The following is a 14,674-nucleotide window of genomic DNA, read 5'->3' as shown; positions in this document are numbered from 1 at the left end:
GCAAGCAGAGCTCTTGATCTGTCTCTGTTGTGTTTGTCCCCAGCACCGCTGGCCAGCCCCTGGCTTCACCCTCCACAGGAAACTGTGCAAAACAAAGCCCCACAACAATAAGGCACGCAGGGGAACGGCTGGGAGGAGAGGGACCCTCTGCTCCTGCTCTCGCAGCATCCCAGGCACGATCCCAATGTGCCAGACTCTGAGCAAGAGGCGTCTGTGCCCTGTGCCCTGGGGGAGCTCAAGGGCAGCCAACAGGGCCCTGCAATGGCCTCACAATGTCAGGTCAGGGATGGTGGCAAGCAGGGATGCTGTTTGCCAGCCAGCCCTGGCAGAAGGGGGCCAGCCAGGTCTGTGGTGCCCATTTCCCACTGCTCCTGTGCCCTGAGGCCCCTGAGGGACAGGAGATTCTCACAGCTCCATCAGGCAGACAGGGAGGGCGAAGGGTAGGACGAGGGGGGGGGGGCCCGAAACAAATAATAAAAACAAAATCCCAGTAAGCACGTTAGAATTCGTTTGAAGTGCAGAGGAGCTTTCAGGCAGGGTTATGTACGTCTCCCAGCCCGGCGTGATTTACACATTCCTTGTAAGCAAAGGAATCTTCCCTGATTTGAAGTAAAACAGATGTTTTGGGGTTTTCTTTCCCCCCTCCCCATCCTCTTTTAATCATTTCTTTATTGAAATGATGGCTACACAGCCAACCAGACCAGAGCCAGAGCGCTGCTACCCCCAGAAGCCAGGACCGGAGACCTGCTATCCTGCACTATGGGAGAGCCCCTCAACATTGCAGTGACTGTTCCTGTGAGCTTCCAGAGGTGTGGAGCCACCCCTGCACTCCTGCAAATGCTGCTCCAGAGGCATTGTTCCCTGCAGGTTTCTTCTCTTGTTTTTCCCTCTGCAGGGAAGGACTGCAACTCCCAGTAGCTTTTTTTCCTCTGCAGCTACAGCTAACATATGGATTCACCATCCCTGCTCCACCAGCCCAGATCCAGGAGACCTTTTAGCTTCCACCACCATTCTAGGAGATGTGCCTGATGGTGGAACTTGCCCTTGCTCTCACACCTTAGTATCACATCTCCTCCTGGCTGTGCTCTATCCCAGCAGTGTGGATTGGGAAGGGCAGCCTGGCCCATGCCCAGGGACTGGCAGCAGCAGCGCTGCTCACACACCCCAGATGAAACAACCCATCACAGGGAGTGCTGTTGGGTAGGTTGGAGCTGGGATATCTCCTGATTTAAGCACTGTGTGATCTCAGCCAAGTTACTTTGCCCCTATTTTTGTCCCATGTTTTTCACCCTGGAAAATCATTTGAGGAAGGAGCATCCACTTCCCAGGGGGATGCAGAGCACCGAGCGCAGTGGGGTTCCTGAGTGCTGGTTGATGCTGCAAACTACCAGCATAGCCATGCCCTTGAGTTTACACTCAGAACAATAACTCATGGCCAGTAGCAAATCCATCCAGCTCCCCCCATCTTTCTTTTCTTTCTTTTTTTTTTTCCTTTTAAACCCTGTTGTTATTTCTCAGTACTTCGTTGGTGGCAGGGTGGGAAGGTTTTTTGTAACACATTCACGTACCAGTGGGACTCACTCCCATTCCCGTCTGGTACAAGAGATTGCACAAGAGAGAGAAACAAACGGGGATGAGGAAATGCGTGTTTATGAGAGGCAGCGCTGTCATCGTGAGCAAGGGACCCCCCGCAAGAGAGCCGGCCTGGGAGCCAGTGGAGAGTTTCCATTCTCTCCTAACACTCCATTCATGCCTCGTTTCATACCTCCCTGGAGGCTCCATGACTGGCCAAGGTCCCAGAGCACCGTGCGGGACTCATACCGCCGCCGCCTCCCGCGATATTTGTTGTTGGGTGGAAAGAGGGAGATGTTGTTGTCTCATAAAAATAATGAATTGGGAAAGAGCGGCAGCCTTTGCCATTGCATGCGCTCCTTGTTTTCCTCCTGCGGCGAGGGAGCGGATTCATCACCCAGCGCCCTTCCAGCACCTTGTCTGCTGCCCATCCTGGCAGGGCTCTTCACTAACACCCTCCAGGGAGGCTCACACGGACCTTCCCGCTCGACGTGCTGCCGTGAGCATCCTCCTGACCCGATCAGGAACCCTCCGTATAATCCAAACCACATTGCTGCCTGATCGGATACAGTCACCGGTAAATAACCTTGACTGCAGCGGTCTGGAAGAGCCAGGGATCCTATATCACCCCCATTAATGATTTAGGATCCTACATTGTTCACAGATGACACAGAGAGGGTTTCATCCCTCCCTACTCCCCACCCAGCCACCTTCTCCAGGACAGTCCCTGCCCCTACTTAACTTCAAGTTAAAGTCACCTGGGTGACAATTTCCCCTGCCCGACACAAGGAACGGCGATGGCTGATTCCTGCACTCCCTTATGCACTCTTTGCTCCCAGCAATGGGGCTGGAGTTCCCCCACAAACAGGTGGGGTATTAATAAAACCAAAAGTAATCTCCCAGGCACATACTACAACCCACTTGGGTCCCACTCCCGCCTGCTCCTGCAAGCCCCCTGCCTCTCCCCCCGCTTTCTCCACACACCTCAATTTCATTATCTCTGATCTGGAGCTGCCTATTACATGCTTTTTGCCAACATAAATATTTAATCCCGGTGCATTGCACGGAAAGGCCCTTGTGGAGTTAATACTTCAACTCATGTTTTCACTTGGAAAACAATTCAGCGTATGGCAGGGCAGCAGGTACGAGCCAGGGACAGAGCAAGAGCTGTGTGTGGGGTGATGCAGGTGGGCTTCATTCCATGGGGTGGGCTTCATTCCATGGGGTGGGCTTCATTCCATGGGGTGGGCTTCACTGGGGCACCTCTGCTGGAGCAGCAATCAGGTGGGTTTGGATAGGCAGTGGAAGAGCCACAGGGGTGTCACTGCAAGCTGCTGCTTGGGGAGCCTGGTATCGAGCACTGCCAAGGGGGGACTCAAGGAGCAGCACTTTGCTGGGCTTCAGGAGTATTTAGGATATCCTGTATCTTTGTTCTCTGGGTTACAACGATGTGGAAAGCCCAGAGTAAAGGGTTTGGTTGACCTGCCAGGGTGGGACTAAGCAGCCACATGATCCCATGCTGCTCCACGCAGGCACAGCTATAGGTGTCCAAACATCTCCAAATACACCCGCACACCCAGAGGCTACTGAGAGCAGGATCTGGCCATGATTTTACCTATGGGCCATGGAGTAAGGGTTTTGGGATGGTTGGTGGGTTATGGGGCTATTGGGTAGCTCTAAGGTACCAGCTGTGGTATGGGACAGGCCTTGAGCAAAGTGAGATGTCCCAGCCCCCAGATCCAAAGCCATAAACAGCACTGACAGGAATTTATGCCAATCCCCATCCATACATCTCCATGCACTCAGGAGGGCAGCACCCACAGGGATGCAGCACCACGAAACACACACAAATTTACAAAGCCCCAAAACCAGAGAGGAGAAGCTCAAGAGGCAGAGAGGACAGGGTGAGCCTGGTAGTGCTGATGCTCCCCAGAGGCAGCCTGTTGTTCAGGTAAAAACATCACAGCCTGTGGCAGTGCTGAAAATTTGGATTGCCCAGGTTCCCTCCAGTCCCCTCCATACTGCCTTGATGGCGGGGGACAAGGACTGTTGGGCAGGCAGGACAGAGGGTGGGCATGAGGCAGAGCCCTTGTTTCTGTCTGGGTCTACTTTCTGAACATCAAGTAGGGAGAGTCTCATTAGTGCGACCCATCACCCCAGCCTTGTTCTGGGACATCCAGGCTCACAATTAAGGAAGAGGACACTGTTATCAAGAGAGCAGCTTCCACTGGAGAACAGGCTGCCCAAGCCAGGGATCCTTGCCTGTGCAGGATGGATCCTCCTGCAAGAAGGGAGGTGCAATGTAGGACCAAGAATACAATCTGTGGCAGCCGAAATGGCTTGAAATCCCCTCCCTTGCATTAGTGGTGACACGTCAAAGGGCACTGAGGAAGTGTTTTGATCTGAGGTGCTTTGCCTGAGAGGTTCCCCCAGCAGCCTGGGGAGGGGGTCTCCCCAGCATCCCCTGCCCCAGCACTGGGGTGTGCAGAGAGCCTCCTGTGTGCAGGACACATCCCCCCACTCCCTGTCACAGGCAGGCTGGAAGACTGGGATGTTGCAATGATGCAAACCAGAGAGAAAGAAAACATGAAAGTATCCCAGCCTGGTGGCAGGGCCTTCTGTTAGAGGTTGTGCAATGAGATTAAGATCTAATGGCATTTCCACAGCTGCAGGGTGGTTGGAGATGCTTAGACTGAAGGAGAAAATGCTCCAGACCTAGCTCAGGTTGCTGCTGCCATGAGCTGCCCTGTGGTTTCCCTGGCAGAAATCAGGAGGAAAATATATGGAAGACAAGCAACAGACTCTGATTCAGGGGTATGACAGCCCAGAGCTGTGACAAGATGCACCCAAGCCCACCTCACTGAGCTGGCTGGCTGTCCAGGTGTTTGTAAAAGCAGGTCCCAGTGACCTAGTCTTGAGCTCCCCAAGTTGGGGCTCCCTTCACACCCCTTCCTGCCAGGGCAGAAAGTCTCCACACCCAGCTCCATCAGCTCATCCTGCGAAAACAGGATCCCACCTACCCCTCCATCCACCACCCCCTGAACAAGCAGCAACCCTCAGACCCTACTTCTCTTTTTTTTTTTTTTTTTCAGAAACATTTAAATCATGACATAAGCTTTGGCTCCGAGGGTTTTCAGTGAAAGCCAGGGTATTTTCTTTCCCCTTCTCATAACAGAAACCATATTGCTGTATAATCAAATTTATCTCATTCCTGACGAGGGAAGTGAGTGTGTGTGTGTGTGTGAGGTGAGCAGGAGCAACGAGGGCACGTGTGCTGGGAGCAGTTGCTCTGAAGGTACTCCAAGGAAATATCCTTGGCAGTACGAGGTGGCATGAGATTGGGGTGGCCAAGTAGAGATCAAGTGGGCCATAGCTCAGCAGGGAACATCACCCAAGGCAATTCTCACCTTGCCACATGGATGCCATCTCTGCAACCCAGCAGCTTTCTCTCCCATTTTATTATGGATCTCCTTACTGTACTGGAAACTCAGCAAAGGGTGTAGCTCAGTTTTCTACAGGTGGGAAAACTCGGGAAGAATCAGCTACTTTGAGGTTACTTTTTTGAGATGTCTGTTTTACTCTGGTGCAAACTCAGCTGAAGCCAATGGGAGCAGTGACTCTGCCAGTGGGGCTTGAGGATGATGCTTCCAAAATGGAGGCTTCTGAATTCACTGGCTACTTTTGCAAATGTGGGTCTTGCAGCAGAGACTATCTAACCACAAACATAACTTGAGACATGCAATGTCTCTGTCACCCTATGAAGTTGAGGTCTCAGGGAACAACAACTCCCATCAACTGGATGGGGTCTGGGCCAGACCCCATAATCAGAGACAGGATCAGGAGGGAAAAGCCCAGATGCACCAAGTATCCTCCAACTAAGAAAATACAAGCAAACTGCTTTTGCAGGGGGGAAACAATCCCAAAACCAAAGTAATAAATTAAAGGCCATTTAACCCAAGGAATAAATAAAAGGCCATTTGAGAACTACTAGAAAGCAGCCGAGTTCAGCAACCACCAGGGCAGGGGCTCCATTGCCTGTACAGCTCCCCTGTGACAAACTCCCTGCAGAAACTCCCTGTTTCCCTGGGAAACAGCCATGGCCCGTGGCCCTGAGGGGGAGAAGGGGTAGCAGAGCTGGAGAGGTCACTGTGTGCTGATAAACTCCAGTTTGGCACGACCAGGAGGTTGGTGCTTACTGATGTAATGTTCTGCGCAACTCAGAGATTAAAAGAGATTTATTTTTTTTTAAATACACACACACACAGAAAAAAAAAATAACAAAGTGTTCTCCGGGAGACAAGGCTGGTGAAGGACTCTGTGTCCTGTTGTTGTTACAAGAAAAGGATGGACTGGGATGTGCTGCAGGTGTCCTTTGGAAAAATGGAACCAAAAGAAGTTTAACTAGTTTTATGGACTTGCAGCCATATGTGAGAGAAATGCACCTTGCTGAGCTGGGGCAGATCTTTAGGTCATGGCATCCTAATTTTGCTCTAGAGTGACTGAAAGGATGGACAGCTAGGATTAGCTTGTGAGTTATCCTTTTATTTGTATAAGCATCACTGCCAAATATCTCCAGCATTTGGAACGTGGGGTCCCATCTAGAGCAGAGTAAATGGCAAAGTTGGGAAAAGCCCCCAGATTTGACCAGCCACAAAAAAAGCATGGATGTCTTCTCTATGGCCTTTAGATGTGTATCCTCCTAATGTTGTGAACTTCAGCAGGAGTCCAGCCTGCCTCCATGTGTGAGACTTCATTAATATCAGTGCAGAGAAAGAGGTTATCTCCTGCTGAGCCCCTGACCTCCCTGTACAGATCACCTTTCATGGGACCAATCCCCCTCCACGGCAGTGATCCACACACAGCCCAGATGAGCCAGACAGCTCCTTGCTGGACTCACTTCAGCAAAAACAACCACACACCCAAGCCAGCACTTGAGCAGCCTGGTTCTGACACAGCCCTGAACTGCTGAGGAAGGACGAGCCTGTGATTGGAGCACAGGCCTGGGATTTAACAAACACTTGTTCAACTCCTGACTTGCCGTGTTTGAGCTTCCGCAAGCCAGGAATGCCTGAGGAGAAACTCCAGCCCTACACTGCTCAGCTTTGGGAAGCTGGAGAGCGTGAGGAATAGGAGAGGTGGATTCAATGAAGCAGCACAGCTCCTGTGCACACAGGGGACTCGGCCAAGGGCTGGAACAGATGTGTTTTAACCCATGCCACTGAGCTATTTGAGATCTGCCTCCAATTGCTCCAGCGCTCATTCACGTCTTCCTGACAAGAGACCAACAATAACAATTAGTATCATATAAGGAGCAGCAGACTGCTGCCAGCATTAACACACTCTCGAGCACCAAGGGTTTCCATTCCACTTTTTATCCAAGCTGAGTGACAAGGCAGAGGTCACTCAGCATTAATCAGCCTTGCTCTGGGCCAGCTCCTCCAGCACATTCAGCTCATGGAATTGTAGTCGCTGCCTCTCTGTGCTATCATGGGTTCCCCCTACTCCACACCTTTTCCTCTTTCTTTAAGCTCACCAAAAAAAGGATGTTTGGTGTTATCCAGCATACAATGACAGAGGCTGAGCCTGGTCACACTGGCAATGGCCTCCAGACCCTACAGAGGATGACTCTGGTTGAGCAGGACATGGTTGGTCTTGGCTGCAGACAGGAGCCCTTGTGTGGTCATTCTCAGGTCTGACCAAATCCCCTTCCATCCTACAGCAGTCCCGGATCTCCATACCCTAGGAAAGGGTTTCTACTTTTCCAACACCCCTGAAATGTGCTCTCCCAGAGCCTTTGGGCTGGTTCAGAATCGCCCTGGGAAAACCCCATCTGAGCCAGCAAAGGGAATGTAAAGTCGAGGCTCCTTCTCAGCACATGAACACACTCCAAGGAAAGGCTCTGGAAGGAATCCTGATGACTTCCATATTATTTCCAGTAAATTTTGCGCTGATTCTTGGCACAAACACTGGAAATGAATAGGCTAGGTCAGGAATGTAAATAAAGTGAAACACTGGGATTTAATCTAATCTATAATTATAGTATCTGTGGCGCAGGGAAGAGGTTGGTGTGTTTGCACTGCAGCTCCATTGAGGAGCTGGAGGGGGTTTTCACTTCCCTTTCCAAAATTTCCCTCTTTGGCTGAGGGATACTTGGTGCCTCCCCAGGCATCTGAAATGAACGTGCTGGGCTGGCAGAGCTGCTTTGAGCAGCTGAGCAGGTACAGCTCAGGGATGAGGCATCCCCAGGCACTCCTCAAGCGATGGGGTGAGGAGCTGGGATGGATGGGCTGGGCTGAAGGCTCACGGAGGCTGTCGATGCACAAGGGAAGCTCCTGTCTCCTCACTGAAGAGATCAGATGGGTTTGTGGGATGCTCAGTCCTCCAGGCTGAGTCTGACCTTTGAGAAAAGCCAATGCCCTTTTTCTTGACTGGTGTTTGGTGCTTGGTCCATCACAAGAACCTGTCACAGCATGGTGCTCCCAGGCTCCCAAAGCATCAGTCTGAGTGGCATTGGCTGCTGGCTGGGCTGGCTGGTCCATGCCAGGTGAGCACTAAAGAGACACACAGACATCTCTACCTCTGCCCTCTTCACCCCAATCCTCCTCCAGATCCACCTGGGAGGAAGCTTGACAGACTGCTCTGGTCTAGCTGCCCTCGGGGGAGAGCAATCCCTTCTCCTGTGACGCATTTCGCAGGAATATAAGACTTTTACTTTTTAAGAACTTCAACCAGACTTGACAGTCTTCAAGGACCATCCTCATTATCCCTGTGTGTGTGCACATGAGTTCATTCCCATGACTGCAGCATGGATCCCCACGGATGAGCATCCATGTGTGACAGACTGTCAGGAGTGTCCATACGTATACACAAGCCTGTGGAGCACATGTGTCTTTGTTGACACAACCTACTTTTCCTTGGAAAACCCTCTGTGCAGGGACAGAGCATCTCAACCCCAATGTGCTACTGGCAAGGGGAAGAAAAGGGCTGACAGGCAACATATTTTCATCAGACTGAAATTACAAAGGACAAAGAAATTAGTTCTCCTTTTATTCGTTTATGTTTTGGAATTACAGAAGTCTCAAAAGCAGAGGAATCAATCAAACTCTGTTTATTTGTTTGCTTGTAGAGCATTTTTTTGGGATTGTTTTCATACTGCAGCCCAGCTTTGATCTCAGGCTGGGAATACTCCAAACAAATGGTCCACAGCAGAATGTAATTGCTGTAGGTACCACAGAAGAAAAAGGACGGGATGTCCGACACATTTACAGAGCAAAAGAGACTTCTATGATCTCACATGCTTGGTTTACATGATACCCTCAGACTACTTCACAAGCAAATCACTTGTTTTTGAAGAGCTCTGATGCTGCAGGCTGTGTGCTCACCTCACAGCCTAGAGAACAGCACAGGGCCCTGTGAGTGGCTATAATCAGGATTATACCCAGCCCGGAGCCTTCCAAGATAGCTCTTTTTCCACAGAAACAAATGAAACAAGCAGAAGAAATTCAATTTAAGAAATGACCCCGTGCCCGTGTTTGTGTTGTTGTTCCGTCTGTGCGGGCGCGGAGCAGCATCAGCCTCACATTTCACTGCTCTGGCTTTCTTCACGCTGTGTTGCAACCGTGTGGACATCTGAGCAGAGGAATATTTAATGTGGGTGCCTGTGTATCTGAGAATGCTCAGTAAACATGTGCTGGTTGGGTCCCAGGTGGGAGCAGACGTGTGTGTGTGCTGGATATGGAGTACCCACGGCACACATGCAAACATGTGGGGTAGGGGGTTGTCTGTCCACGCTGCTGTGCTGGGGCAGCAGCAGGCACTGAGCAGGGTGGGCTGTAGTGTGCCTTCATGCACTTACTTTGGATGCCTAGGAGTGTGGGTACAAGCCCCAGAGGTGCCAACACGGACATGTGTCCATCCATGAGTGCACAGCCCTGGGAACAGCGTGACAAGCCCTGCTGAGCATTAGCTGTGGGACAGAACCAACACTGTGCATCACCCCAGGGCCTGTACCCATAGAGGACGGGGTCCAAAGCTCCCTGGTGCCAGGGGACTGCTGCCTGCTGGCTGCCTGCAGCCACAGCTCCCCACAAAAGCTACTGTCCCTTGCCCAGGGGCACCCACAGAGCAGCAGCTGCCCACAGCCACCCCCAGGACACGGGGCATTGCCTGCTGACCCCCTCCATGGCAATGCGCCTCACCACCGGGAAGCAGAAGCCTGGCTTTGACCACAGGGATGACAAAACCCTGGACAAAGCCCTCTGCCTTCCACCCAAGGCTCTCCCAGCCCTTTGCAGACATCAGGAATTAGATCACAGAGCCCCTCAAGCGACGGGTGAGCGCAATTATCCCCGCCTGGCAGATGGGGAAGATGATTTGGCAGCCCAGGCTGCCCAAGAGCCAGACCTGCTGGCTCCCAGCTCAGTGTGTTCACTGTGGCAGCAGCTTCCATCAAACCCAGTGGCTCTTCCCTCTCCCAGTGCCCCTGGCAGCCGGGAGCAGACCAGCTGAGAGCTCACAACCGGCCGGTTTTATGGGCGTCGGGTTATTAACGAGCTCTGCGGTCTCTCCAGCCTCTCCCTGGCACCTTTTCAGAGCAGCCAGAGATATTAACAATTATATTTATGCATTATAGATATTTAACAAGAGAACGTTTGAAACTGTTAAATGGCGAGAGGTATCACTTGGAGCGCGCTCCTGGAGACAGCCCTGCTCCAGGGATGCGCAATAAAGGCTTCGGAGGCTGTCAACATACTTAACTGGGGGTGGTGGAGGGGGAGGCAAAGGGAAAGTATTAATCAAGGTCTTAAAAAGTTCTCGCTGACAGACTATTTGCCAGCTCTCGCTTTAAATGCTTTTGTGGTCCCATAAAAAGTTTCATTACTCACTACAAAATGTGTTTTAATTATTACAGTCACTCTGACATTAAGCCCTGGGTGTTTCTCTCTTGCTTACTCTGTCTCTCCTCTGTCTCCTTGCCTTTTTTCTCTATTTTTCCTCTCTTACTGGTCTGACTCCTGATGTCCCTCTCAAGAAAGAGGATGCCCTGGCTAACGAGCCAGGATGGAAAGCCCAAATCCCTTCCAAACAACACTGAAGAAGAAATTAAAATTCAGATCCTGACATTTTCCCTTTGCTTTGGAAACTAATTACTCCACAGGATTGAAACAGAAAATCCAATCCCATGTGCTCAAAGAATATCTCAGAAGAGTCAAGTGTACAAGAGCATCAGCAGAGGCATGACCAGCCATCCCTGCCAAAATAACTGGGTGGTGGGCAAAGGGATTTGGTCTCTGGTCTGCTGTATGTGCCCTACTAATAGGAACAGCAACTTATAGAAGCACCTATCACACTTTTGACATCTATTTCAGCCCACCAGACACTCAGCAACTTGCTCCAATCTGACCTCATCAGCTCAGTTCATCCATGAGAGACAAGCCTGCCCACAAGGCATGGACCTGGAAGCCCAGAATACTGAAACTGGGAGTTATTCTGGAGTCTCCCACTGACTCCCAGTGCCTCCAGCTCCATATTGGCAGACACTGGTTTTCCATTTCGCTAGCTGAGCGTAACACCCAAAGCAACAGGAAGAGTCTCAACATTTTCCCAGTGTCTGGTGCGCACAAATTGGACACAGCGCTGACCAAAAAGGTCAATAAAAATTAAATAACAGCACTGGAGATCCCTCCTCGCCCCCAGCACCTCCCCACATGCCTCTCCTTACTTGTACAGACCATCTGGTTCCAGGCACTTGAAAATGACTGAATAGATGCTGGTTTCAGGGACATCTCCGTGGCTCCGACCCGCTGCCACGCACGACGTCGCGAGGCCAGAAAGCAAATCATCCGCAAAGCTCAAGGATTCTCCTGGAGGGCAAAGAGATGAGCAAGACCAAAACGTCAGTTACAGGTGCAAAATTACTGCTGACCATTTAAAAATCACTGTAGGAACGTCTCTACACAGCACAGGCAGCCAACAGACTCTAGCTGGCTGTGGCCATGGAATGCCCCGAGTCTATAAGGACAATGCCACCTAGGGACAAAGCAAGAAGGAGACACGCTTGGGCCATGAGCTGTAGCAGGGACCCACTGCAGGAACTGGGGCCAGGGCCAAGTCACTGCTTGGACAGCAATGGTTGCACTCACAGCACACAGAGAGAACCTGTGGACTCGCTGCAGACACTGCAGGCAGGATCATCATCCAAGGATGAGCTTCAGGGACCCAGAAGAGGGTCCTGCCCTTGCTGCATGTTCAGCTCTTAAATGGGGTGTAGTCTTTTCCAAAAAATCACCTGCCTCAGCAAAATGTGTTTCTGCTATCTCAGATTAGCAGGAAAAGAGACATTTTTAGAGCTGGGATGGAATTGTTCTCGATGTCCTGGATTTTATTTTTTTTAATTCAGTGACAGTAGCTTTGCACTCCCTTTCTTGTGCACTCTGCCAGCTCCTGGAGCTCTGACTGGAGCTCCTTCAGCTGTGCTGAAGAACACTTGGTTCTTTATAAGCATTCGAAGAAACCTACTAATTAAAAATACTGAAAAAAAACCCTTTCTTTTTGGTCTTCTGGTTTATAAAGCTTATTAAACACTTAGATCATGACACAGCTGAAACTGAAAACGCTCCATTTATTAAGCTTTTTGGGCATGACTATCCACTGCTGTGCAACCTGTCTCCTCGCAGTGGGCAGGCTGTCTATCGGTTAGAGCTCACTGCCTTTAATTCCCATTTCACACCGGTGTAACTGAAAGCCCAAGGTACCATGGAGGAAAAAAAGACAGAGCAGCTGCCCTGGTTGTGCCCCTATTCCCAGTGATGGGAATCAGAGAAGCTGCTGCAGCTGATAGAGTTGTGCTGCTGTAAGCAAACCTGGGCCCAGATTGCTGTGCCGGGTACCCGGTGCGTGTGTAAATGTCAAGACATCGCAGCAGAGGGAGGAGGAGAATTTCCTTCTCAGCACTTTATTTTACTAAAAGCAAAAGTGACTGAGGACTTCTGAAACATAGCAAGAGTCCAGGTTCTTGGTATAGACCGTAAAGAACAACCTATGGTATAACCAGCTCAGAATGTTCCACTGTGAGGCTGGATTAGCCAGGTAGAATAAAAAATCCCCTTGTCCCCAGCCCCCCAAACCACATTTGCGTCTTGTCTCAAAATACACAACTCGGTAACAAATGTCCCCCTTGGCTAGAGAAAAGAGCAGCAATAAATTCTTTTCCTCCCCGAAGGAATCCAAGCCTTAATTATTCATTTTAATGCTCCCAGCACGACTTGTTCTTTCCAAACTTTTTCAGGCAGCTCTGTCACTGGGCTCTGCAGCAAAACCCAGCTCCCGGCCCCAGGTCCGCAGCAAATCCCAAGTCAACTCAACGGGCAGGTTGGGTTGGCAGCAGTAAAATCACTGCTTGGAAGTCATGAGCGCTGCCCGGCCTTGAGCAAGTCCCTCAGCTCTGGGTTTATGGTTTAAGCAAACAAACAAAGCCCTGTTGCTCATTTCCAACTTTCATTTCCATCCCTTTTCCTATGGCGCTGGGCTGGATGGGGGAACTCCCTGTCACCAGGAGTCATTGAGAACAGGCACTGCCGTGACTTACAAACCTGATGAATCACAAACACATAACAAAGAAGGAGGAACAGAATGTGTTGTTGAAGTAGAGCAAAAGGTTTTAAGGCTTTTCAGACTTCAAGCAACCTCCCTTCTGACCAGGAAGAACCTTCTCAGGGGGACAGATCATCCTGCTGTGGGATCTCATGCCCTCCTCCAGAGCATTCTGAGTCGGAAAGCAGCTGCTGAGGGGTAGGAAAGAAAAGAGCTGGGCAGAGAGACTGTGATGAGAGCTGGGCAAGACTGAGAGGAGATTTGGACTGGGCAGTCCAGGAGCATCAGCCAGGACATCTGTGCCAGGGAGCAGAAGAGATGGGATGGGCTGAGGGTGGAACCAGACTTGCAGGAGACTGGAAATGAGATGGAAAATGTCATGTGCAACCACTGAATCAAAGTGTGTATTAAGGCCAGGTTGGACTGGGCTTGGAGCAACCTGGATTAGTGGAAGGTGTCCCTGCCCATGTCAGGGGAGTTAGAATGATATGATCTTTAGGGTCCCTTCCAACACAAACCATTCTATGACTAAAATTGCACAGCTAACTCTCTTTAAGGCAGGCACTAAGTGCTCTGAGTGCTCATCTCCCATGGTCTTTCTGGGTAGTTTTGAGGGAACAGGCTGGCCGTGAGCACTGCCCTGACACATAGCAGCAGCTGCCTCCCATGATGGTCTGGTTTGCCAGGGATCAGACCTGCCCAGGTGTGGAGTGTATTTCTGTCCCTCTGCATGGGAAGAAATGAAGCTCTCGGGGTCTGCCATCAGTGTCTCAACTTGGGTTGAGCCAAACCCTTCCAAGAAAACCCACAAAGCAAGAGGGTGCTTTGTGCTCAGTCCTGAGCCTCTGGGGAACTCTCCCCTCTCGTTGGTCCTGCTATAATAAAACAAAAGCAAGGAGGTTGTTATGAAAACAGCAAACCAGATACAAAGGTGCTGAAACCTCAGCCCCAAGTCTGGGAGTTTTTCTGCACCTGTATAAGGAGCAGTGAGATTGTTGGTGGTGCCAGACTGCACAGACCACGGAGCAAAGACAAGGAAGGGACACCCCAGGGACAAGCCAACTACCCAGAGCTGTCAATCTGCAGCCAGTGCAGGGACCTGCCATCCTGAGCTCTCCCCAGGGCAAAGCAGAGCACACAGTGACTGTATTTGTTCATCTCACACAAGATAACTCAGTCTGTTCAGTGCACAGTGCACTGAGAGCAGCTGGAATGAAATTTCCTAAGCCTTCCTTAGGAGCAGAAAACAAGTTGTTCTCTAGATTTAGACTGGGACCTTGTCAGTGGAATGGAACTAAGGCAAAAGCTGCTTTTGCTGGAATGGTGAGAGGATGATCATAGAATGGTTGAGTGGAAAGGGACCTTAAAGCTCATCACATTCCACCCCCTCTGCCATGGGCAGGGACACCTTCCACTAGCCCAGGTTGCTCCAAGCCTTGTCCAACCTGGCCTTGAACACTTGGACCACTTGGCCCACATGACTGACCACTAACATGGCCCTGCCAAGGAA

The 14,674-nt window shown here is 50.8% G+C and overlaps 1 protein-coding gene across 3 annotated transcripts in view; it reads right to left on the bottom strand.

Moving 5' to 3' along the window:
• ASTN2 (astrotactin 2) overlaps positions 1 to 14,674 on the bottom strand; it is a 325,746-nt gene that overhangs the window by 18,713 nt on the left and 292,359 nt on the right. The window contains exons 20-21 of one of the 3 annotated variants that reach the window (XM_017829237.1): positions 11,294 to 11,435; positions 6,645 to 6,842 (exon numbers count right to left, since the gene is read on the bottom strand). In XM_017829237.1, coding sequence (XP_017684726.1) covers positions 6,833 to 6,842; positions 11,294 to 11,435 — 152 coding nt within the window. In that variant the 3' untranslated portion in view covers positions 6,645 to 6,832. Of the gene's footprint in view, positions 1 to 6,644; positions 6,843 to 8,921; positions 9,202 to 11,293; positions 11,436 to 14,674 lie in introns of those variants that run through there. The other 2 variants (XM_017829236.1, XM_017829242.1) reach the window with 2 other exon arrangements.

Source organism: Lepidothrix coronata, unplaced genomic scaffold (assembly GCF_001604755.1).
Source record: "Lepidothrix coronata isolate B3197 unplaced genomic scaffold, Lepidothrix_coronata-1.0 Scaffold160, whole genome shotgun sequence".
NCBI classification, from domain to species: domain Eukaryota; kingdom Metazoa; phylum Chordata; class Aves; order Passeriformes; family Pipridae; genus Lepidothrix; species Lepidothrix coronata.
Note: the sequence above shows the minus strand (reverse complement) of the source record. Positions and strands in the feature narration are given on the sequence as shown.